Raw genomic sequence first — 27297 nt, forward strand, 5'->3', positions numbered from 1 at the left:
TATTATCTCGCAACTTCGACGACGGATTGAGCTCAAATTTTCCTGATTTGTTATTTTATGCATAGGCTATGTTGAGATACACCAACTGTGAAGACTAGTCTTTGAGAATAATTACCAATTAATAGTATACAGTTTCTTTAAATATAGGATTCACACTGCCTCTAGCTACCGGGCAATCTCTAGTGAGATACTGCTCTAGAATTGCAAAGGTGGTGAGTTCGAATCCCATCCGATCAGTAGACTGTGATTTCGTTCACAGAGCTCGGGAAAGTACTGAGTATACAGTGCTAACATACATCTGTGTACGTTAAACCAATATTCATTAATACCTCAGACAGTTGATCGCTATTCCAATTGGTGGAGAGCGTGTCACGTGGGTGTGTATAAACCTTTGTTTATGACCAGTTAAAAGTGTGTAACATAGGCGTGGCGCGAGCTTGCACTTGTGCTTATACGATAGTTTCTTCATTCCTATTGGTCGAGAGCAATGGCCGGGACAGTTGTGCCACATAACGCGATACGGGCGACGCGCATAGCTTTCCCTTATAAGGAGTTGTTTACCCGAGGGCCTTGACTGGGCCTTACCATTCCACAGCTTGAGGGGTGTTGTGTTGAAAGAAATCATTGATAAATTAAAATGTTTGCTTTTATTTTACTTGTTACATGTAAACATAGGTCACATCGTCTATAGCGCACATCACAATCACAGAGAAGTCTCAGTACGCTTTGAGATGAAAACGAAAGAGAAGTAAAAGTTAACAGAGATGTGAAGTAAATACAAAGGCAAAATTTAGTTGATACAGAAAGAAGAACTGAAAGCTAAAACAAATGTATATGTTTTTAACTTTGCACATGGTTGACCCGAAATGTTACTGTTTTTTTATAGTTTCTTCCTAATGATGAAGGAGGTTGATTCAAATAGGGCGCTCTACGGTGGCCTACAACTGTCACGGCAAAACAAAAAGCACCACGGCAAAACAAAAAGCGCCACGGCAAAACAAAAAGCGCCACGGGTTAAAGGTCGAAAAGAGTCGCGGTGATTCATGGGATAGGATATAATGCCCACAGGATTAACGCCCATAGGGACACCGGGTTTCGTCTTACACAGTGCAAAACTTGGGCTTCATGATAAAGGTGGTCAAAAAGGTGGGGGACATTTGATATTGTGTCCCCCACCCTCCAAAAGGTGGGGGGACATGTCCCCCAGCCTGTCCCCCCCCCCCTGATTGACGCCCATGTCTCTTTTTCGGAGTGTTGGCTCTGAAAAAAGGGCCGGTGTTGTCTCGACGTTTCGAACAGTATTATACTCTGCTCGTCTTTTATAGAAGCAGCCATCCTCCCTTATTTTTGATGACAAAACGAATGTGGCCAATTAATTATTTAATGCATTGTTTGCTTCGATCTGTTCAGGTCTTCCGTTGTTGCGTGTAGAGACATTATCATCATACTAATAAATTTGTTCAAACTAAACATGAAGGTACAATACTTTGGCAAGGGTGCCCTCCGTTGTTGCGCTTAAAAACAGAACTGTTTAACGAACCATTCCAAAAACGTAGCGCACGGATGTACAAATAATGTGTTAACTTGGACGATTTCACGTGTGGGAGTGTTAACGGTGGTATAAAGACCGGCTTTGGAAAATAGCGATTAAGTGGCCCCTTAATCAGCATACGATGTGTAAACCTTGCGCGTTGCACTGTATCACATGCTTATTTATATCCATGTTAGTTTCATTGCAACTTCGCGCACTTGCGCGTACGCGCGCTGAAAATGTATCAATTTTGAGTGCGCGCGTGTAACAGGTGCGCGCGTATAAACCATTCTATTCTATATCTATGGTATAAACATAGATATGGAATAGAATAACTAGATCGGCCGCGCGTACATACGCGGGTTCTGGCATGGGGGCTGCCATTGCCATTTAGCGCGTCAAAGGCCTATCTCCCGTGTTCATTTCCGCGCGTCGCCTTTCGAACGTGAAATTTTTACCGCGTCCATGGCGAACAACAACTTTTTCTACACAGGCAATGGCGCGTATGTACGCGCGGCCGATCTAGTTATTTTAATTATATATCTATGTGTATAAACTGACGCTGAGCTCATGCGCGCGTTTTAATGCACAAAGAACAGCTATCGTCCAATCATTTGCCTCCTTTGACCCCAGTGAAGGCGCTGAACAGATCATTATTTAAAAGAGTCACTGGTCTCAAAGATCAGTAATGTGATTAACGACGAAAGAGATGGGAACCATCAAAAGCTCAAATATGGCCCCTGAACATGTTTGGAAGTACCGCCGAGAGAAAAGTCACAAACTTTGGACAATTTTAGCCGTTTAATTCGCTAAAAAGGGTATTTATTAATGGGAATAACAGTGTTCGGACTCGGTCTTCACTGCGTGGTGATGATGTGGTTGGTGGCTGGCGCTGTTAACGGACCTCGCCTCCGGCTCGGTCCGTTCAGCCATGGTTCAGCGCTCACGCAGTGAAGACCGGATACTCCCTAATTAAGTTATGTCAAACGCGTATTGACTTTGATAAGAAGTGATTTTGGTACGAAGTGAATTTGGGTACGAAGTGACCCGAGGTTCTCATCAATGATTGGTTTCATTACAGTTCTCAATGTAATATGACTCATTACTGCATAAAAATTCGAGTTGTTTCTAAGCTACCGGCAATCTCGGTGGTCCCACTGCTCTAGAATGGCATGGGTCGTGCGATGGAATCCCACCCAAGTAATATGCATTATGATTTTGTTTTCATATGACTCGGGGAAGTACTGATTATACTGTGCTGACTATTGGTAATTGTCAAAAACCAGTCTTCTCAAGTCGTGTATCTCAACATAAGCTTAAAAAAAACCTATGAAAATTTGAGCTCAATTGGTCGTCGAAGTTGCGAGAGAATAATGAAAGAAACAACGCTTTTGTTGAACAATTTCTGTGCTTTCAGATGGTTGATTTTGTGATCTAGAAATATAGGTCGGAGGTCTCGAAATCAAGTTCAAATATTTTAGTGAGAAATTACTTCTTCCACTAAATAACGTCACTTCAAAGGGAGCTGTTTCTCACAATGTTTCGATATACTATCAACGGGTTAGGGTTAGGGTTTGAGGTTATGGTCAGGGTTAGAGTCAGGGTTAGAGTCAGGGTTAGGGATAGGTGTTATGCTAATAACTGTTTAGAGAAATTACCAATAGTGTCCAGTGCCGTTGAAAACCAAAATTAATACGCATTGAAATTACAGTGATGCTTTCAAGGGTGTTCCTGTTGTACAATAATTGTGTACTACTATAGTAAACTATGATATCAAAGGATCCCATGAAGTCAAACATTTACTATCACTAACATTGGAGTATTTTATCATAAAAGAAGTGAATTGCAGTTCATGTTAAAACCACTCTCGAAGAACAATTGCAATCCAGTGAAAGACAGCATAATGCCGCCAGGAGAGGGCGCTACACGATCCTGAACAACAGAGCCGTATATTGGGATATACGGCTCTGCTGAACAATGAAGCTGATCAGATGTGGTTTTTACAGTGAAACTTTGTATGAAGGAACTAAAAGCAACTTTCACGCCGGGTCGATGCAGTTCGGAAGCAATGACTTCCGCACGCACACGTAGATGACTTAAAGTCACCTGGAAATATAATTTGTTTTCTTTCAAACATAAGAGTATATGCTTACGAACAATAAAACAATTTTTTAAGTAATTGTTTGTCACGATTTATATGTTTAAAAAGTGTATAAAGTTGTTTGGGGGCTGACTCCGCCTACCCCTTTTGTGACGTCAATCGAGGCAGACTTTGCCTGCAATGCGTATAGTAAACACACGTGCAAAGTACATGTACGTCCAAGTCGTGAGTTGGTACGTTTCAAAAAGTGTTTTTCTGCATTCAGCAGCAATACACCTGGTCGGCATTGCCGGAAAAAAACTTACAAACTCACGACTTGGTCCGTACATGTACTTTTCAATTGTGTTTACTCTACGCATTACAGGCAAAGTCTGCCTCGATTGACGTCACGAACAGCGCCCTCTCGGGTCGGGGTCTACTCTTAAATTTGTAAATAACATAAGAACTGATTTTTTAAAACCTTAGTTAACTGTTTATTTACATTCCAAACACATATTATATTAGTGACAAAAGCTTTATTTTGAAAAAAATACCACTTCCAGGTGACTTTAAAGACACTGGATATTGGTAATTGTCAAAGACCTGTCTTCTCACTTGGTGTATCTCAACATATGCATAAAAATTACAAACTTGTGAAAATGTTAGCTCAATTGCGAGATTGCGAGATAATAACGACAGAAAAACAATTTTGTCATACGAAGTTGGGGCTTTCAGATGCCTGATTTCGAGACCTCAAAATATAATTCTGAGGTCTCAAAATCAAAGTCGTGGAAAATTGCTTCTTTCTCGAAAACTACCAGTGGGAGCCATTTATCACATTGTTTTATACTATCAACCTCTCCCCATTACTCGATACCAAGTTAGATTTCATGATTATTTTGAATTTTCCAACAGTATCCAGTCCTTTAAGCATATGGGTGGAGCATGCATAATTCACAGACCATGTGTTAGCGTGTGCAGTGCGGGGCAGGCAGACTGAAAGTGAATTACCAGGTCTCGGAGGTTATAAGTTCACTTGATGTGCTTAGGCCTTCAGCGTTTGAGATCTCCCCCGTCGATACGAATTAGAAAACGGCACTTGTATTTTGTTCTTGGGATTGTTTTATATTACCAGGTCTCCGAGGTTAGTACACTTTTTAAGTACCAATCTCTGAGTACTGGTTCTTGATAATTGGAATGGATTATTTACCAGTGTTTGCGATAATGCGATGTCCCTTCATCATCAGGGCCCCATGAAACTATGTTTTCAAAGGGAATACAAAAACAAACCCGGCGAAAAGCCTTACTTGACATCGTGTAACGGGTCGGGAGGTCGTGTGGTTCATGCTGCTGTCGTAGGATGTAACATTTATTTTAGTCTTCAAGAAAAAGACCCGACTGCTATTTTGGTCGACACGTGGACAGTACTCACAAAATACGTGCAACTAATCCCTACAACAAGTTGTACAACCACGAATGCCGAACAATTAAACGACACACTAATTATGACAGGATTAAGCTATCGCTAACGAGAAGTCTTTTGACGTACAGTGTTTTAGCCTGGCATAACGAGTACCACGTGACAAAATGACTGTTTGTATGCATTGCCAATAAGATCACTCATGCAGTGGTGGTCCATGATTTGTAGCAGCCCCATGTAGTTGCGCGGTTGACTGCTACGTGTTCATAAGAAAGCTAACATAACTAGGATGCATTGATCCGAGGATTTCGCGTTGCAAAAGGAGAACACTGAAGTAGTAAGTACACTCATGGTACACCAAAGCTGTATTTAGTACATTTTAGTCCATAAGTATTGCTAGTCATTGTTTACCAAGCCCGTGCCAATGTTGTATAATTCAGTTGAGATTGTGTGTAGTGATTGCATAAGGGAGTTCGCCAACAACATTGTGACTGAACATTGGTGATCAATACGTGGCCAGTATAAAAACAGTAGGTGCTGGACACATGGTGCCATGGGACAGTATTTGGCTATAGCATTAGGTTTCGGTATGTATAACCATGTATAACCCAAACATACCATTGGTCTCATCATGGAGGACGACATTTCTTCCTCCATGGTCTCATCAACCATAGGTCGGCATATCGCAGTTAAGCATGTAGGTTTATACCTTTTTTAAGGGATACGATACTTCTGTTGCTCGACAGTGGCATGCGAGGCATACCCCCTCCTTCTGTGTCCATAGTGTTCTACGGGAGACTCAGCAATTCTTAAAGAATATTTTTTGGGGAATGGATATTAATTCGGTGCAAGAGGTATTGAGTTTGTTTAAGCATGGGAGCGTAATTATAGGGTATAGAGCAAGCTTGCTCTTCCGCCTCCATTGTACACCAAGCGACACCGATGTTATGTATTAATTTTAGAATTACAGATAAGAGCGATGCTAGACTGCCTATCTGTTGATCGTTAGGAAACACTATAACCACACAAATCAATGGTTATCACAAAATGAGATAATATACAGGGAACAGGGATGTCCATGCGGTCCAATGTCCAACGCTTGCATCGAAGCTCGGTGTTTAACCCAAAATTGAAAAGAACCTAATTTCAACTGATAATGGTAGGTATGGGTGCCATTCAAGCCGTTTTGACCGACATGTGTGTAAAAAGGGTCTTTATTGAGCTTTCTGTCACGATTTGGCTTGTCAGTACCAGTAGTATCCACTTAAAATGTCTTGAACCAAGTTAATTTTGAACCCTCAAATAGTGTGGTACACTTTGATTGATACAAAGTAATGGAAAATAATGGTTTTAATTTTTTTACATTAGAATGTGTGTAATGACCTTGTTGATCCTGTGTTAGCAAGCACCTCATCTTAAATCTAGTGTAACTTTTCACAGGATGATAGAATGACAAATTGAATATCACATAAATTTAAATTTCCTTTCATTTGATACCAAACACAACATACTTTGTGTAAATTTGGGGTAATTAACACCCGGGTTTTAATTACCCCCCGGGGAAACGATTTTCCCAACCCCAATTGGTCCTTATTTTTTTTGGTGGTAACTGACACCCATACCTACCATTATCAGTTGAAATCAGCTTCTTTCCAATTTTTCCCCAGATGAATCCTAATACATGTATAGGGATACTATAGCCCAGGTTGGAAGACTCCTCCGTTGCATGCAACGCGACGGAGTCCTTGGTATTCAGGGACCGGGCACTAGACTGACGTCCGACCAGTAGGATAGGTGTTCCCCAAACAAACAAAATGCTCTAATCAACTGATAGGACTACTGCAATTAAAATAGGTTTTTTTCGTTTGAGTTATAATGGAAGCCTTATAGTAAGAAAATTATTTACATAAAACTGCATGGGCTTTCGGAGCAACGACCACTTCATCAGTGTCAACGAAGGGGACAAGCTATGTTTACATTATACAAGAAAGTCATGTTTTAAAGGCACTGGACAGTATTGTGAGTTACTCAAAATAATTATTATATCACAACTTACTTGATAATGAGCAATGGAGAGCTGTTGATATAGTATAACATATTGTGAGAAGCGGCCCCTCTTAGTTTTTGAGAAAGAAGTAATTTCTCACTAAAATATTTTAATTGAATCGAGACCTCAGCTGAGGTCTCGAATTTGAGCATCTGAAAGCACACAAATTGTGCTACAAGGGTGTTTTTTCTTCCATTGTTTTCTTGCAACTTTGATGACCAATTGAGTCAAAAACTTGCACAGTTTTGGTATGCATAATGTTGAAATAATATTTACAGTGAAAATACTGGTTTTGACAAAATCACACAAACTGGGATAGATGTTCGAGGTTGCCTCAATATTCAAACAACCATAAATCTATGCATGGAAATTAACACGCAACCATTGGAACCGAGGTTACTAGACAAAACAAAAACGTGCAACCATCAGCCCTTGATGTCAATATATACTGTTTCCGTGCTCTGATTCTGATCAAAAGGATATTGTTGTCGCCACAACCACTCACATGAATCTTTGCACAACTTAAATATATTCAAAAGAATATCCGAACATGGTTCGCTCCCCAACCAAAGTGACTACAAAACCTCTCCAATGGATAACAATGGTATATGTTTGGTTTTTTTGGTGTTCGCACCGCATAACAGAAATAATAATAATAATGATAAGACTTGTAATGCGCACATATCCACCCTGCTGGGTGTTCAAGGCGCAGGAAGTATGAACCGGGCTTCACAAGGGTTTTCGTGGTTTATTGCACGCATGCCTAGCATGTGCGTGATTTGTTTTATTACAAGTTTAAATTTATGCTTATTTTAATTACAATCTAATGTATTTTATTTGTTCTTGGGGGCATCTATCCATCTGTCTAGACCGTTTGTGCATGTTTTGTGTACCCTTAAACATAATGCACTTGAATCAAACGGACCTTGGAAATACGGTCTCACTAGGTAACACAAGGTAACAATAATTGTTATACCGAGCCAGAGGTTTAATGATGGATTCTCCGCTGTTATATTATTTTTATAGTCAACTGAAACACCACTGCACAATCCAGCACTGACGGTTAAACACAGCTCTGTCCGCCATGACCAACTCATCTGATTTCCGAGAGTGGGGTAAAGAGATGGTAGACTACATTGCTGATTACATGGATGGTGTATCTGAGAGACCACCGTTATCTAAAGTAAAGCCTGGATACCTGAGGAGTTTGATTCCTGACGAGGCACCACAGTACCCGGATAAGTGGCAGGATGTTATGCAAGACATTGAGCGAGTCATCATGCCAGGGGTAAGCTAGACTTGCTTCCAAATCTGTGATCGTAGCTTTTAGTCAGGTTTTTAGCGGGGTCCGTCATTTGGGTCACTTGATAGCTCATGTTTTGTTATGTGGGGCGTTTTTTTCCGTGGCTGATGCAGAGGAATAACCGCGATCACAGACTTGAAATCAAGTCTAGGGGTAAGCACAACACGAAGGTTTGGAAAGGAACTGGAATGTCTAATTCAGTTTGGGATGCACTTGTTTTTTAAGAGATAGAGTCTGTGTGAAGTCTGCCAACGCCAACATACTTTAAAATTTCATTAGTTGTTCCGACCGTTACGTCGGAACAGCTAATGAAAGTAGGGAGGTTTATCTGCGCGTTACGCGAGCAAAAACGTGAACGTGAACGTCAGAAAATTGTGTCGTTTCTTGGTCAAGTCGCCACTTTGGGCTTAATTATTGCATGTTCATGTTTGGCGTCTGCACGTACGTAATGTGAAAATTGGTAACTTCACGTTTGCTTAAAACGTGAGCTTTTTAAACCAATTTTTATTACGTTCACGTTTACGTTTTTTTCTCGCGCGTAAGTTGCAGCTAATCCTCCCTATTGTTGGCTGTTCTGACGTAGTGGTGGTCGGAGCAGCTATTTTTTATGTTTGGATTTTTGTTTATTTTGATAGACAGGGGTTTACTTTTCAATACCATATTGCCATAATACGGGATTTTGTTACCGCAAAAGTTCGTAGTCAATTTCATATTAAATGTAAGCTTAATTTCCATGACTAAGCAGTTAAAATGTAATTATAGCTATTTTTAAAGGATTTGGGTTCTTTTTGTTACACAAAACACAATGTCCACAGATTTACATTAAACTTACACCGTTTGAAGATGATGATAGTAGAAAGCTTCCCTGGAAATATTAGATGCTGAGGTGCTGTAGTTTTTGAGAAATGAGTAAAACAATTTTCATGAAAATACGTTTTTACATGCTGAAATAATTTTCGTCTCACTGATCATGAGACGAAAATTATTTTCATGTCATTGTTTTACTCATTTCTCAAAAACTACAGCACCTCAGCAAGTCATATTTTCAGGGAATCTTTCTACTATCATTATCTTCAAACGGTGTGTTTTGTCCCCCGAAAGGAAAAAAAAACCTTTAATTAGTTAGCCGTGTTTAAGCGAGGTGAATCTGTAATTAGTCAATCTTGTTTTTACCATATCTCAAAAGTAAGCATCCAATTGTCAAACCATTTTCAGTTATACTGTTGTGGGATGGCCTACTGTTGGTTTGTTTTGCCTAAAATGTCGGACGATACACAATGACATCAACATTGCGCGTTTCCACATGTGTACACAAAAAATTTACTAAAGTGAACCAAAATCTAACTTCCAGAAACATCATTTTTCGTTTTAGCTCAAATTACACGCGCTACATTGCAAACAACTATTCCAAGAATATTTAATTGGCGGCCAAATTAAAAACATAGATACTTTATTCAAACAGTGTATGCCCTATATGAAAAAAATCCTGTATGGGTCACGATAATGGGTCTGGTGTAAAATACGTTTTGTATTATCGAAAATTGTAAAGATCTAAATTTGTTGACAGTGTCTTCCAACCAAGGCGAAGAAAGTAGCAATTTGGAAAAGAGAATTATTTGCAAAGAAAGAAAAACACGCAAAACAGAATAAGAATGGGGTTTTCATGAGCAAACAAAATCTACGTTTAAGTCAAACAAAAAGCAGACCATCGTCAAGCTGACGTCAGATTGTCAACACCATAGCTCTTTTTTAATTTCCCGTCCGGAAACTGTTGATTCATTGTAAGCTTCAAACGTATGCCATTATTTGTTCAGTAATAATAACCCTACTGCACCGTATGGAGGCAAATTAAGTCTTAAGTTGCCGTGGTTAATAATTGGATATGAAGGAAGCTGTTGGAAACCCATGTAAAGAAACCAATATAACAGTAATGAGCGTTACTAATTAACTCATGATTTCTGACAACAAAAGACTGACCGTCTTGTTATGCACGTAGAGCTGTTTGGTGACGTAGTCAAATTATCCCACAAGGGACAAAGGACACATAGAGCTGGAATATATGAGCTGGAAGATTTAAGTGAGGTTTCTGCAAAACGGTGTGAGCTGTGGGTGCTGCAATCAAAAAGTCCAAGAGCATATAGGTTAACACCTGGAAATAGCTCATAAAAAGCTGATTTTTCAGAATAGGTCATGGAAAATGCCTTGAATAATATAGTAAGTCAACAAAAATCACCCCTTGCTGGATGGAGCCCTTTTAAAAAATACAAGATGGCGTCCAAACTTAACGCCGATGATTTTCGACTCTAACTCTGCCGAATCAGCAGTTACAACTTGCTGATTCATTTAGAAATCTGCAGTCTCCTTGTACTAAACAGTTTTCAAATGCTTGGTATTATCTTTGTTAATTACTCAAAAAATGTATGATCGTAACAACTTACCTGGTAATTACCTGGTAAGAAGCACTACAGCTGTTCCTATATGACATTTTGCTTAACGATTACCTTATAAGAAGTATGATTTTAGAGAAAGAGGTTAACAGATATACCAATCGGAGAAACGTTTCTTTCAAACGTTTCTGAGATTGTGCGATCCAAGTCCGGTTTATTCTTCATGAGTGGACATAACCGCTCCAGATTTTCAGCTATATCCCCAAACGTAACGCCAACCATTCACATGATAGTTGTTATGTACATATCTACATTTGTAAAGGATTAAATCAATCGAACGGTTTCAAAAACCAAAGGAATCCCAAATTAACGTTCGTTTCCAAGCCTATGTGTGGTAGCCCGTTTTACCACATTTAATTGGGCTTTGAAACCACAGTTCTTTAAATCTCAAAATCATCCCCTTCACTGTCCGATGTCTATGACACTGCAATTTAAATAAATTGAGTCAAATCTAAAGCATGATTCATTCAACCACGCAGTTTAATTAGAAATGTACATCAGCAACGGCGTATCATTTGAAACCATGATCGGCCACTGGCACAACAGGTGCCTGCTGCACGCGGTTTGTATATTCCCTATGTTACTCTATATTCCGTACCGATTGAGCGGGCAGCTAAAAAGTGGATCCTTCGCCGTAGTCTCGAAACTGCCGTAGGTCGTGTTCCCGTCTGCTAGGTTCTGTATCAACGCTTGTCATGTAATCGAACTGTCCGTTGGGCAGTCTTATTTTAGTGGACAGTTACTGAGCTGGAAAAAAATATCGCTGCCCGGGTGGCTGGTTTTTCTTAAAAAAAAAAAAAAATGAGAGGTTGTCTCGTCTAAGCTTGGAATAAAATGAGAACTGATTATTTATCAGGTTTGAAGTCCTTTTCAGTTATCCCTGCACTTATGTCTGACACAAAATGAATAAAAATGTACAAATTTTCGCAACATTGTTTGAACTGCGATTGCATTTTATAAGGGAAGGATATATACTCGCTTGGTTGTCACTTTTAAAGTTAGTAGCAATTGACTTACATGGTCTAGAGTCAAGTAGATTTGGATAATATAATTCATCTTGAGAAACTTGAAGCGTTACTGACAGAAATGTTTCTAGATTGTGTGTTCCAATTGCAAACTATTTTTCCGCCGTGGAAAAAAACCGCTCCGTTTCGGCGTTCTCCAAAATGCTACAACTTTTTGAATTAAGTTTTGCAAAAGTGGAAAGGAAAAGAGGGGAGACACAAAGCAAACATAAAAACCGTAAATAACTAATATGTTTTGCTCGCAAATAAATCTGAAACTGTATCAAAATCATAATTTATTTAAGTTAGGCTTTGTTGATAATTGATATGGCCTATATATAATGGGAACAAATCATGTGAACTGTCGATCATTAATTTGCCCCGGTGCAAAGCCTTGGTCATCGCCACCGAGTCTTGTCAAACTTTTACCACGGACAGAATGATTGATCTGGCTTGCTAGCCTCAAGTTGTTATTGATTGGACATATTAATGAAATCTCCCGAGGAATAACTATTCCACTCTATACCAATCTTATGTCTTCATTTTAAGTTATATTTCTTTGTACATTAATAGATAAAAACGGATTATCGGTTTATGCTTTTGTAAGGGAATAATTAATTAACCAATTTTTTTGGTAAAATATTTCCTCGTACGTAGCAGTATTATGAGGAGAAAAAAAGATCGGGTACTGGTATCTCATTTATAAATTACTGTTTCCCCGTTTTATCGTATTTTTATACTGTATGTATGTGCAATCATTACTAATAAAATAAAAGGATCAGTGTTTTGAAGACAAATTGTTTGGGAACATTTTCTAAGACAGTAACACAACTTGATGTATTCCAAACATTATGCATGAAATAACAAGCCTGTATCCAATTTTAGGCTCAATATCGTAATCGAAGTCACAAGAAAACAATGAAAGAATAAACATCCCTTGTTCCACAAAATTGTGTGCTTTTAGATTATCATATTAAATTCTTACTTGGTGACAAACTATCCCTTCTCTAAAACTGCATCACTCCAACAACATTTCAACATGAACTCCCCCAATGCTTTTATATACCAAGTTAGTTTTTATTTATTAAATTTTTGGGCGCATGTTATTTCAAAAGATTTTACCTCCATATAGACAGAACTGATTAATTTCCAAATGATGATTTCCAAATGATAATTTCTCTGTGCCCAAACCCAGGTAACTCATTGGCATTCACCGCACTTCCATGCCTACTTTCCAACCGGTAATTCGTATGCTGCAATACTGGCTGATATGTTATCGGACGCCATTGGATGTATCGGATTCAGCTGGGTAGGTTTGCCGATTTAGCGGCTACGTTCGAATTAGCGGCTACAGCTACGGCTACAGTTACGGCTACGGCAAGACTGTCGCGTCATCATGCATAAGCAACACACTGTAGCAACAGTCGTAGCAGTAGATGTAGCCACCAATTCGGATGCGGCCTAATAGTATACCTTATTGGCACTAATGAGGTATAACAGTTTGTTTATACCGCTTTGCAGAATGGAACAAGGAAGACATTTGTAGCACTTAAAGACTAACTAATTATACATAAAATATGCAAAAATAGTTTAATGGTCTGACGTTTGGACCATAGCAGAGTCTTTCCCGAAGGCTCAATGACAACACAACAAACATGAACAGGTAACTAACTGCACATAACAATTATGTTAACTGTACATAAGCAGTGAAGTGGAAACACATGAATTGAGTTGGAAATCATACAGTAAACGGGTAAACGATGAATATGGATACAAAAGGTTGAAGGAAAATATCAAGGATGTGAAGAGGGGATCTTTGATTCATCCATAGATCAGATCAGCACTCGTAAGAAAGTTATACAATAGTGCCTCCTAAATAAATAATGTAAATTAAGATTGATTCACGTTTTTACTCAGATTAGCAGTCCAGCTTGCACAGAACTGGAGATGGTAACACTAGACTGGCTAGGAAAGATGCTTCAACTCCCCGAATCATTCCTTACATGTACTGAAGGCAGCAAGGGTGGAGGAGTGATTCAGGTATAAAGCAAGCCTGGACTTGGTCAAGTTTATGATTGTGTGTTTGAAACAATATCTCCAGTGTATGTCCAAACCTTATGTCAAATTAAACTAGTTAAAGCATGTCTGCCCAGAAACAAAAACAGACACATTTTATATCATTTCATTCATTCTGGTTGTGCAATTGACTCTCAGAAAAGTGAACATAATTTTCTGTAATAGCCAATAACCCAATGGAGTGAAGTAAGGAAGTTTCAGGTTTAGATGTCGGAAGAAAACCCCGGATAAATATTCCAGGGGAAACTCATGCAGCCAGGTAGGGACTGAAAACCCATTAAACAAAGTGTCCCATTCGAACCAACGACCGTTACATTCATGGACATACTGTACACCACCGAGCTCGACCGGCAGCTAGAGGCAATTCGAATCATGTTGGGGGTTTTTTTCAGCGGGTACCGCAACGATTTCATTGATGTTAATTTTGCATCCAGGATAAAGCATACAATTTGTTTTTCCTTTACCATAATGGTTAGAGTTCCTAACGCACATCGATGTAAGGGTAAAACACATAGTTTATTCCCGATGCAAAGTAAACATCTAGGGCCAATTTCATAGAGCTGCTTAAGCAAACAATTTGCTTAAGCACGAAAATAGCTCGATTGTTTTACACATGTTACTGGCCAAAATTTCATGCGATTTACATTGCTTGTGACTGGTATTTATCTGTTGTTTACTTAGCATAACAACTGAGTGGAGTCTTGGACGGTAATCTGATTTTACTAAGCAAGGTTTTTTTTTGCTTAAGCAAAATGTTGTGCTTAAGCAGCTTTATGAAATTGGGCCCTATTCAGATGTACTTTGTGATGACATTTGATTTTGTTTTGTTTCAGGGAACAGCGAGTGAGAGTACAGCTATGGCTTTACTTTCAGCTAAGATGAAGACAATAAATAAGCGGCATGAACTGGACCCAGACAAAGACCAATATGAAATCATGTCAAAGCTCGTCGCGTATACATCAGAATATGTAACTATTTTTTAACCTATAGTTAAACTGCTCACAAAAAGTAAGGAAACTTTTTTCAATCCAGTATATTTGTTATTATTTAATACTCTATTAGTATATGGTATATATCATTACAAAGCTGAACTGTTCCTCTTTAAAATGATACCACAATTGCAATGATTACATGTTGCTGGACTTGACCACGTTAATAAGATTGAGACAAAGTCACATATCAAATGTGCCAAAATTAGCAATTTTGTATTACCGTGTGAACAATCGAATTGAAACTGTAATTAAAACAAGCAAGACAACTTACTGATCTTAATACACTTTATTGAGACAAGAAGTTGTGTATAGAGCAAGACAACTTACTGATCTTAATACACTTTATTGATACAAGAAGTTCAGTGACGAGTGGATGATCCGAAGGCGTCGATGACAGCATGGCACCTTCTTCTCATGCTGCACAAAAGTCTTGTGATGCGCTGATGATGAGGGATGGCGTTCCATTCTTCATTAAGGAACCTGGTTAGGTCAGCCACAGTTGATGTGTTGGTGGTTCTGGCGCGGACAGCAAGGCCAAGCTGGTCCCACAGATTTTCCATGGGATTCAGGTCTGGACTGTTAGCGGGCCAATCCATCCGGTGCACCCCAACATTGTTCAGGTAGTCAGTCACCAGTCGGGCTCGATGGGGGCGAGAGTTGTCAACTTGAAAAATGGCATTTTGGTCCAAGAGTCTGCAAGTATGGGACTGCAATCGGCTGTAGAATATCGTCTTGCAAATACCCATCAAACAAGGTGTTTTTCAAGAGATGAGGGTTAATTGTTCCTGATGAGCTCACTGGTGCAAATCTTTGTGTAAACCATTAATGGTTCTGGAAGCTTTAATCGGTTTGGGTATTGAGCATTACCTATTGACCATTTAGCACAGACAACGGTAATTTTGGCACATTTGATTTGTGACTTTGTCTCATTGTTATTCGTGTAGCCAAGTTCAGCAACATGTAATCGTTGCAAATGTGGTATCATTTTAAAGAGGAACAGTTCAGCTTTGCATTGATATATACCTTACACAAAGAGAGTAATAAATAATAACAAATATCTGGATTGAAAAAAGTTTCCTTAATTTTTGTGAGCAGTTTATTATCAATATTAATTTCAACTTGATATTAATTTGGAGAACAGTGATATTTAGAGATAGCTGATGGGGGAACAATGACAATTTGAAAGAGTGTTGGTTTGAGTCACTGGCACTTGTGTCCATGATCAAGATGCTTTATCGTAATTTAATTGCTTTGCACTTCGGATGGAACACAAAGCCGTAGAAAACACAAAAACAACAAGATCGGAACACCTATGTAGACAAGTAGGGGTTAACTCCCCTGTGTTTTGGGTTCTTATAGCGATGCAAGCAGAAATGGTTAGTCCATTTTGGTTCACTTAGTAAGTTCTTTACCAGAAAGCAAGTATATTAATAATACCAAAAGTGTAAAAAGCTAATTCGACTAATGCCCTGATCTTTATTAGTGTATTTAACGTTAGTTGTGTACATTTTTTAGGCCCATTCTTCAGTAGAGAGAGCGTCATTGATCAGCTCAGTCAAGATGCGCAAGCTTCCAACAGATGCAAAGTTTGCGCTACGAGGGGACACACTGGCACAGGCTATCAAAGAAGACAAGGCAAATGGACTCATTCCTGCATTCGTAAGTTTCATTCCTAATAAAATTGTCCCAGGAAGCTGTTTACACCCTTATCACCCCTTTATTCAGTCATGGCCGAGTGGTCTAGTTCACGGGACCCAAACTGTGGTGTTGTCAACAGCAGAGTGGGGGTTCGATTTCCGGTCACGAAACTGGTGCCATTGAGCAAAGCATAACATCCATAATTGCTTCGTGACAAGTTGGGAAGGTGTTGCAGTCTGCTCTACCAGCCAGGCTCCTAGTGGATACCCATGTCTCATCACGACAGGCAAAATACTTGGATCTTATATGTTTTAATTGTAGTTTATTTTCCCCCGGTAGGTTTGTGTAAATCTTGGAACTACTACATCGTGTGCCTTCGACAATCTGACAGAAATTGGTGCAATATGTAAGCAATCTTAACATACTAATGATAACATAGTGGTTGGCTTACAGTTGTAGTTTTTGTGTGTGTAAATAAGGGAATAAAAGGGTAGCGACGAGTTCCTAAAATGGCCGTTTAAAACCGTCAGGGTCGTTGCCGTGTGATAAAGGCCCGAGCCGGAGACCGTAACGAGAACGTTGCGCATCAAGACCAGAGTGTAGTTTCCGAAAACAACGGGTTATAAACATCTCCAGCTGGTTATTATGAACCGTTTAAACACCCCACGTGACGCGCTCTCTACCAGCGAATTTGTCTGAGGTATTTATTAATAAGAATTGAATAATGTGCCTCCAGCTGTACTGTCCAGACGACCCGTAACTGACAGTGTGTCAGGTGTACTCTAAATGAATCCAAAAGATTGCAATTGGAAACCAATCAAATTTGTTGATTCAAAAATAAATATTTTGGATTTATTTTTCAATCATAAAATTGATTGGTCCCTAAAAGGAGACTTGTTGGTGACACAAGGTGGCAGCAGACTTACCAGGTATCCAATGTTTTTACAGTTCTTAGAAATGTGAGCATGTTCAGACTGACCAAACAATTACAATTCACCTGTTTGCTGCCACCTAGCGTTAAAACGACTCTACAATTAATTCAATTCAATTCAATTCAATTCAATCATGCATCGCAGTTAAAAAACTGGAGTTGCACATAAATACATGCAATCGTCATGAAACATGAATTAATTTTAAAACTCTCCCATTTGGAGTGATAGGCCTTTGCTTTAGACAGTGGGCTAACCTCACACGTTTCACCGACCATATTGTAAAGCAGTCATCCAATTGACCACTATCACTCGTTTTGCTGTGTAAAAAATATAGCTGTTGTTGGCGTTAGATGATAATTAATATACTTATTTGCACTTAAAGTTTTAACATTAATGGCAACACAACCTACCTTAAGAAGCCTGCAGCAGCTTTCGATGGTATACATAATTAATTTTTCGAGAAATATTTCACACTAATGTTGATACGTAAACATATTATTAGCCTTGACGCCCCAAAATTTGAATCTGGTAAGGAAGCGTTAACGAAGATTTTCGGCGATATTTCAATTACTCGACCACCTTTTGAAATTGAAAATTCACATGTAAGTTTCATTGTACGCATCAACGATATCAAATTAAAACTTGGAACAAAAATTAAATGTATACTTTGCCTTTAATATTGAATGATAACTTTGTTGCACAGGTGAACGTGAGAACATCTGGTTACATGTAGACGCTGCGTATGCCGGGACGTCGTTTATATGTCCAGAGTTCCGGCCTTTGGCAGAAGGACTAGAGGTTTGTAAAAAGCCAATTTCCTTCCTGAAATTTGTGCACTATGGTATTTCCAGTTTTCAAGGGATTAAGGGAAAGACACAACTTGTACGTTATGAAGTTCTTAAACAGGGCTTTAAGAATTGCATGTCCATAGTATCCTTATGGTATACGAGCCCATTGTAAAGGTTCCCATCATATTTTGGTTCACGATCAGGGAAAATGTGAGACTTTGGAACGCTAGGTGGCAGCAGAACTACCTGGTATTTTTTTGTTGTTAACATAGGCCAATTTCGACACTACGGCTTCGCTGAGCTTTGATTCGGCCAGGCTTGCTTGTCCCGCGGCTATTTTGACTAATTGCGTACGTGCTCAGGGCTTCAGACAAGAGGAGCCTGAAGCCGAAGCCGTGGATTCGAAAAGGGCCTTAGTTCCGAGCACGTGCACTACTGGGACTGACGATGGATTTACCTCGTAAGTATGCCGACCCACTGATTACCATCCATGGCCGTTACAGTGTGCTCTGTGGGAGTTACAGCTTTACTAGCCTGAACATCTGACGTCACATTTCGAAGCTCGTGGCCTGTAGCCTGGGTCAATCCCCGTCCATAATCACCTTTAACCTAGATTCATTACAGACGACCGCAAGAACAGCTGCCACACATCACCTACAGACCAATCAAAACACAGATATAGAAAGCTTATACGTCACACTGCGCGTGTATCCAACGAAATGATGGTATCCAATGAAATCATTGGTTTTGAATAGATAGATATATAGATAGATAGATACGTTTATTCAATGTTGCAAATAGTGTACAATACAGAGTAATATGGTCAATTAATTGTTGTAAATATAAAAGAGACTAAAAGGTGTAACTTTAAACAAAATGCAGTACCTAGGTCCGTGGAGAAGCACAGCTTTTGTTCACCAGCCTATGATAAGGCAGGGGACCAGTCTACAGCTTCCCCAATCACGACCTTGGCTCCCAAGGTGACCACACTGAGTTTCAAAACCTCGTTGTTCATTACTATTCGTAACTAGAAAACGTTACATCAACCATTCGAAGGAAATCCAAAAGTCATAATGCGTATTGTTAAAAAAAAAATAGGGCAACATCTACCACATTGTTTTACTTATAAAATGAACGTTCTTGTTGTCAAATACTTTGAATACCTCCCTCGATCAATAAACGCATTTGCATAGGGGCTCAAAAATAGGCAAAAGCAAATATGAAACCCGTACAAACTGCACTAATTACATTAAAGTCCTGAGCAGACGTTTTGTTGTTTGTGTTTGCCTCATGTTGATGAATTTGTTTACTATTTTACAGTTTGCTGATTCTTTCAACTTCAATCCACACAAGTGGATGTTAGTCAACTTCGACTGTTCAGCTATGTGGGTTCGCAATCAGATTGATTTAGTGAGTGCTTTACATGTAGATGCAACGTACCTTAAGCACGAACATCAAGATGTAGTGGTAGATTACAGGGTAAGATAAGGCGGTCGAGTTGACCCATTGTTGATCTTTGTTCCCCTTTCACGTTAACCCACCTAGGACCCCGATTCGGATCCCGTCAGGGCACTAAGTGAATTGGGTTTCCACAGTCTGGTTTCTTGGGGTTCCCTGAAATAATGTGTTGCATTCCTCCCGTGCCTGAAGCTGAAACTTCTGTCTTCTCTTCACGGGGATAGGTCTTGCCTTGTAGAGTGATTAAGGTTTTTTTCTGAGACTCTTTGGCTTCATGACCAGAATTGAATAACACATTACCAACAGCAAATGTAAATTGTTATACAAATATAACATGTTAATTTTGGTTTTTACCCATACACCGATGTGTGTTAGCACTGTATACTCAGTACTTTCCCGAGTCCTGTGAAATAATATCACAGGCATGTTACTGGGTAAAAATCAAAATTAATATTCTTTATCCCCGATGCAAATTTAACATCGATTATATCGTTGCGGTACCCGCTGCCAAAACATGGGATTCGAACTGCCTCTAGCTGCCGGGCAACCTCGGTAGTCTAGTTGGTAAGACACTGCTCTAGAATTGCAAGGGTCGTGGGTTCGAATCCCACCCGAGTAACATGCCTGTGATATTTTTTCACAGGACTCGGGAAAGTACTGAGTAAACAGTGCTAACACACATCGGTGTATGGGTAAAAACCAAAATTAATATTCTTTATCCCCGATGCAAATTTAACATCTATTAAATATAACATGGTTTGAGGGTGACTAGTCGATATTAGCTCCCTGAGGTATTGGATGTTGACAAACTAGTTCCCGAGGCGAACCTTCCATCCAAAACCGAGGGGAGCTCATCGACTAGTCACCCGAAATAAACCATGTTATAATATTTGTTTTAGACTTCATACATATTCAGTTACCGGAACATGAGTTTTGAGCAAGAGAAAATGATTTCTGTAAAACAAAATGCACATGATAAGTTTGTTCATGTGTAGGATGTCGCTTAGAGAGCGCTGTTCGTGCGAGTATATAAAACGGTGCCACGATCAATAGCGCCCGAGGATGACGTCGCGCAATGGTAGTGCGCATGACAAGTATAATAGCTCCCGGGGAACTAAACTGCGCCAATAAAGTATCTAAACACTTACAAATGGTCAGATATATCGGAACCTGAAACAGTTTGCCACAAAATTATTATTCATTTCGAGTCACCGTTAATTTCTGCACATTTTGACACATCTTGTGTTGCGCTACGATGTTGTTTGGTGGATTTACGGGCACTTGAGTGGCTTAAGGGCGAATTTCGAAAGTTGCAAAAGCCCCTATTCAAGCTAAATCGTTGTATTGTGACGAGTAAGATCGGCGTTTCTTTTGCTCGCCTTTTATAAATGATGTTTTTTTGGTCGCGTTTTGGATAAATCGGTTGCGATGATCATACTCACCAATAATTGTCAGTAACCAAGCAAAGGGGTCAAAGATGGGAGGCATACAACAATGGTAAGACAGGGAAAGGTGTTTCAAGATAACAGGAAAGATGGCTCAAACGACCAAACAGGATAGAAGCCGGTACGTCGATGCGAGCTGCAGCTCATCAGGTAAAAACGTCACCAGCGACGGTCAGTAAATGGTGGAATCGCTACCAAGCTCAGGGAAATGTGGACCGTCCGAGGGTGACTTCTGCAGCAGAAGAAGAAAGTGAACAAGTCCATAAAGCCTGACACCACTCTCGAGGGGTTTGCGACGCATCCTGATCAGGAAATGGCAGGGGATTGACCAGGGACAGATCAGAGGTCTCATTGAGAGTATGAGAAGACGACTCCTTGCCGTTCAGGACAGTGATGGAGGACACACCAAGAATGGAGGACAGGATAACAGCAGTTTTAGAGTTAAAGATACGGCAATTAATTTCATGGTCATGTAAACGAAACGAGTTTGTGTCTTTTGTCTTGATTTTGTCCGAGTGTGATGTTTATGTGAGTTCCCTTTTGGAATTGGGGTGAATAGGGGCTTTTGCAACTTTTGAAATTCGACCTTAAGCCACTCAAGTGTCCATAAATCCACCAAACAACATCGTAGCGCAACACAAGATGTGTCAAAACGTGCAGAAATTAACGGTGAATAGAAACGAACAATTATTTTGTTGTATACTATTTCAGGTTCCGATAAATCTGACCATTTGTAAGTGTTTAGATACTTTATTGGCGCAGTTTATTACCTCTAATGCGCATTTACCACTTGCGTGAATACTCACGTGCGCGCTTGGTAGTTAGCAAAATTAACACCTGGCACGTGATGATGAATGGACCAATGAGAACTCGACTCTCTGTCATGAATATGTATGAGGTATAGTAAAAGTGGATAATACCTCCTCGTTCGACAGAAGTTTTAGCTGAAAGAATCCCAGCTGGTGAGAACAACTGAGAAAGCTTTTCGATGATTTTATTAAATTTCCTTTTAGCATTGGCATATCCCTCTGGGAAGGAGGTTCCGGTCTCTCAAGTTGTGGTTTGTCCTACGGCTGTTTGGTGTGACTAAACTCCAGGAGCACGTAAGGAAGGTGAGATTTGTTCTGGTTTTAAAGTGTACTGCTGTTTATGTCCATGTTTATTGGTCATTGTGCAAAAATCCACCTGTTTTCCACTGTTTGTATGTGATAATAATAATAGTATTTTATGTACTGCGCGTATCCGTCACTCAGTGACCCTCGAGGCGCTACAGCATTCAGCATTTTCCTGCAATGAGACCCACTCCTTTAACATTCGTAATGTTCGGTGCTATGGCACAATATGCAGCCAATCAAAGCAGTAACACCGGGGCGAACTCACTCTCTTTACGATACTGCACTGATTTATTTTACGTGCGTTACACAACACACGGGACCAACGGCTTTGCGTCCGATCTGGAAGAAGAAGTGTTGTGTTCTTGCTTATATCAATATTATTAGGAATACAGGTGTTATAACCAGAACTCGACCCACACTCTATTGAACACAAATACCAGAGTTTGATTCCGATGCTCTTAACCGCTGGGCCATGGCACGCACTTGGTTTAAGAGTTTAGACTCGGGTAATTTGTGCACACAGTGTACAATGGAAATTGCTCACAGACAGGCATTTTTCATAGGCCTACAAACAAAATGTTTCGAAAACAGGAAATATAAAAACTTCCTGATGAATGGTAAATTCTTCAAATTGAATTAATTGTCTTGTTTGCCCAGCTCTTTTATGCCATGCTTTATAGTGTGTTTTAAGACTGCCATATCCTTTAACTTTGATATTATAGCAAGTGAGTTTGGCTCGTGAGTTTGAGTCTTTTGTCAGGCAAGATGACCGATTTGAAATCGTTGCAGACGTAGTGCTTGGGTTGGTGTGCTTCCGGCTTAAGGTCAGTGTAAATAACAGCAGTACTTGACAGCTGGGGGTGTCGAATATTTTTTATCTAGGTGTTTTGGGGGGTTCCATTTTATCCCAGGGGGTTAGTATACGGGATAAAACGGGATGGTTTCTCATCAGGCTTTTATGAATTGAACGGTTGGGACATTCATTGAAAAAATACAATTGTATTGATGCTATTTTAGAAATTCTAAAAAATATTAACTTAATTGTTAAAAATTATTACATTTTGTTTCAAACCAATTTTGAGTCACTAAACTCGTCACAATAAAGACTGATGGTTCTGGTAATGGTCATGCATTTTTTTGTCCCATTTAGTCCCGATTTGACCCTGTTTAACCCATGCAGATATTTCATATGGCAACTTAATAATTAGCTGACCCGTCATGGATACAATGCATGCGTTCCATCTTGAGCCACATGATGGGGGAAGTGGGCACTAAGTTAAATTTTTAAGTTAGGTTTTAGTATCTGAAACTGTCTTAAACCATTGAAATTTCATGAGAAGTTAAAACAAATTAAAACAACCTTTAGTAAAATTTACCGTGTGTGGCAAATTATATCAAAAACTTTGTTTCTGACCCATCTTCCCCCAATGTACCACAGGGATCAGTGGTAAAAACTCAATATTGTTATGTCAAAGGTTATAGTTCAGAGAATAAAATAACAAGCATCTTCCTGGATTCACATTGCAACTTACATGTGACAACTGGTTTTAACTGGTTTTAAAGGATTCGGGTACTTTTTCAAAATGTCCACAGATTTACATTACACTTACAGGGTTTGAAGATAATGATAGTGGAAAGTGTCCCTTCAAATATTACTAACTATATGGTTGTGTAGTTTTTGAGAAATGAGTAAAACAAGTCACAAAATAATGTTGGTCTCATGAGACCAAAATTAGTTTAGCATGTAAAATCCCCTTAACCAGTTATGATATTATACCAAAACCATAGCATAACTGGTTAATACGATTTTACATGCTAAAATTACTTTTACTCATTTCTCAAAAACTACAGCACCTCAATAAGTAAAACTTCAAGGGAAGCCTTCTACTATCATAATCTTCAAACTGTGTAAGTTTAATGTAAATCTGTGGACATTTTTTTTTTTTTTTAGGAAAAAGTACATATACCCTTTAAAAGACTCGTCATCTTTATTTGCGTTTGTTCCAAAATATAAAACTTACACTTTGTCCTTGGTTTCCTTGTAAAGGGGTCCGACACACTCAATGAAGAGCTACTTGACAGGGTCACGAAGACCGGAAAAATCTTCATGGTTGGAAGTCACCTCAATCAGCAATTCATCATTCGATTTGCTGTATGTGCGGCCCAAACTAAGTCAGAAGATATACTATATGCCTGGAATGCAATCAAGGAGGAGGTAGATGGGCTGCAAGTGAACAATAACAAATAAGGAACGAATGGGAATGTTCAACTATCAGCCCTCATACATGTACCCCCCCCCCCCCCCCCTAGGTCCCACACCCTCACTATCCCCCAAATGTAGTATTTTCCAAAAAATTTAGAGGCACTGGACACTTTTGGTAGTTTCTCTTATAAATAACTGTTAGCGTAACAATTTATTTGGTAACGAGTAATGGGGAGCTGTTGACAGTTTAAAACTTTGCGATAAAAGGCTCCCTCTGGAGTAACGAGTTTTTGAGAAAGAGGTAGTTTCTCATTCAAGTAATTGTTATGCATCTGAAAGCACACAAAGAATGCAACACTGGTGTTTTTCTTTCTTAATCTCTTGCAAGTTCGATGACCAATTGAGTACAAATGTTCACGTTGTTTTTATATTTTATACGCATTTTGGGATACACCAAGTAATTATACATTTACCAAACGTGTCCAGTGCCTTCAATAGGCCTTAATTGGGAACTTTGAATTGTTGAGAAATTGGTGGTGGCGTACACAGCACTGATAGTTATGGGCCCAACTTCATAAACCAGTTCAGCAGACAATTGTGATTACCAAATCTTTCTGCTAGCAACAATTCACAGGGAACCAGTCACATACATAACAAGGTATGTTGGCTGGTAACTTGTTTCTGCTATAGCGTATTCTAGGTGCTAAGCATTTTCTGTGTGTTTAATAATAATAGCTCTGTGAAAACAGGTCGATGGCATCCAGAATAAAAACGGTGATTTCATTGGATACCGTTTGATTAGCTTCCCTGGGTCGACCCGGTCTGCCCCGGTACGTTCGAATAGCTTTGACGGCATTCCAGGGGCTAACCCGGGTCAGTCCCAAGTGCCCTGCTTGTGGAACGGGTCACTTGGGACTGGCCCAATGTGCTTGATTTCACCACGTGAGGGCGAGTGATCGTTTTAATGTTGTTGTCAGGGGCTCACCCGAGTGAACATCGCGGGGTCGACACAGGGAAGCTAATAGAACGCACCCAATGGTTTCATTTGAAACTTTTTACGTGCACTTTCCCCCTGTGTTATGATTGGTCAGAGGTGATGTGGTTGCAGCTGACAAACATTACCACAAACCAATCAAAACAAAGATATGGAAAGCCAACCTCGCTACCAGGGGCAGCGCGCCGTATCACCCGCTAGCTCTGCGTACGTATGTAGATTGTTATAATTTAATACATATTTTTATGTAGTAAGCAGAATTACCATTTTATGCACAATAAAGTTTGATTGAGTTGCTTGATACTAAACTGCATTGGTTGGATAATTATAGTCAATTCAATTGAATGTGAATGAACCGAATAAAATACAAAAGTGAATTGAATTGATTAGATAATGAATTTTATTGAGTTTAATTAAATTGTGCAACATGATTACTTGACTGATTAACAATCGTCGTTAAGTGGGTTATCGACTGCACATTCACTTTTAGATCCGTCATTATTCGCAATGACAGCTTGCTTGAACTTTGCTTCCATTTCTGGAGGGGCAGCCTCCCGCTCCTAAGACATCATAGTCGATCTACTGATTGCGCTGACTTTGTAGACATCATTGCTGGACTTTCCATGTCGATTGGTGGCGCTCGATATCTTCTTGGCCCACATGCCTCGTACTCGCTCGGTAAACGCGAAAGCAAAGAAGGACATGGGCCCCTGGAGGGTGAAGATGACAGTGATGACGTAGGAGAAAACACGGTCCTCAAAATGATCAACGATGAAGATGCCAAACCACAGCCAACCGGTAGCTACAAAGGTCTGTGCGAAGAATAAAAACAAATGCATTAAGGCCGAGTTATAGTCGGTCGCGCGATGGTCGAGCGTCGGAAATATTGACGCGCGATCATAAAAAGACACAGTTTTTAGGCTTCAGTCTTAGGATTTCGCGCAAGATTTCCGTCACGCGACCATCGCGCGACCGACTATAAACCAGCCTTTATAGTTATTACAAATTAGGTGCAATCATGTCGTTTACCCGTTAGGTGAAAAAAAACATACACATTTTTTCCTTAAAAAAATACACTTTTTTCAAAAATTTGTAGAAGAAATTCGAAATTTTGTCCGAACTGCAAGTAATGCTCTTGCTGGCCTCAATATGAAAAGGGGCTCCAAAACAAACCACATGCTTTTGACCGGTTTGCCCTCAATAATGACAGTTTGGAGTATTTAACAGCTTTAGTCTTGTACAAATGACCGTAAGCTTGGATAACTTCTTACATTTTGAATTCACCTACCTTCACAAAGAGACTCAACTCCATATGGAAAGTCTCAAGTCGTCCTTTCTTCTCACAGACCAGTTTCACATCTTTCTGGGTCGTCCTAATCCTCAACAATGCGACAGTAAAGAACACCGCATTAAGACACATGAGACACGATAAAGGAATGATCACCAGGTAGGTAGCAACCTCTCAACCGGATATCATGCAACCGTTATAGACATTCTCCCTTTGGCCACCAATCTCAGCTAAGAAGTGCAACGCACAAGCAACTCCCACAATGACAAGGGGAGCACCCCATCCGTAGAGCGAGTACAGCTAGAATACTCGCCCGTCGTTGGTCGATTCTGTGAGCCTCATACGAACACCGAGGCTGAATGTGCGCACAAAGTGATCAGAGATAATGTTACTCCAGAAAAAGACGGCCATCAGTAAATAGTGGATAAGAACGGCAAAGGTGAGACACGAAGCCTTTGTACCCAAGGTGATCTGAGACAGAGGGGACCCGACTGCTAAGAGGAACGTCACCAAAAGTGCAAACAAAGCAACCAGAA

General features: G+C 39.7%; 1 protein-coding gene across 3 annotated transcripts; it reads left to right on the forward strand.

Annotated features, from left to right (window-relative positions):
• The first annotated feature begins 4949 nt into the window (after positions 1–4949).
• On the forward strand, positions 4950–24760 carry LOC117290891 (aromatic-L-amino-acid decarboxylase-like). 3 transcript variants are annotated; one of them, XM_033772459.1, is made up of 12 exons: positions 4950–5368; positions 8105–8366; positions 13028–13141; positions 13750–13872; positions 14742–14876; positions 16416–16559; positions 16878–16944; positions 18174–18268; positions 19579–19737; positions 22175–22273; positions 22999–23100; positions 24324–24760. In XM_033772459.1, the coding sequence occupies exons 2-12, from the start codon at positions 8163–8165 to the stop codon at positions 24522–24524; spliced, it is 1443 nt and encodes a 480-aa protein (XP_033628350.1). In that variant the 5' UTR covers positions 4950–5368; positions 8105–8162; the 3' UTR covers positions 24525–24760. The 3 variants fall into 3 exon arrangements, with proteins under 3 accessions (XP_033628350.1, XP_033628351.1, XP_033628352.1); XM_033772460.1 differs by lacking the exon at positions 4950–5368 and adding an exon at positions 5430–5618; XM_033772461.1 differs by lacking the exon at positions 4950–5368 and having other exon boundaries at positions 8284–8366; positions 13755–13872.
• The last annotated feature ends 2537 nt before the right edge of the window (positions 24761–27297 follow it).

This window comes from Asterias rubens, chromosome 5 (genome assembly GCF_902459465.1).
Source record: "Asterias rubens chromosome 5, eAstRub1.3, whole genome shotgun sequence".
Classification (NCBI taxonomy): Eukaryota; Metazoa; Echinodermata; class Asteroidea; order Forcipulatida; family Asteriidae; genus Asterias; species Asterias rubens.

Coding starts and splice junctions, on each gene's coding strand:
- LOC117290891 (XM_033772459.1), top strand. CDS start 8,163: ATGACCAACTCATCTGATTTCCGAGAGTGGGGTAAAGAGATGGTAGAC. Junction 14,877..16,415: donor TCGCGTATACATCAGAATAT/GTAACTATTTTT, acceptor TACATTTTTTAG/GCCCATTCTTCAGTAGAGAG. Junction 16,945..18,173: donor GACAGAAATTGGTGCAATAT/GTAAGCAATCTT, acceptor TTTGTTGCACAG/GTGAACGTGAGAACATCTGG.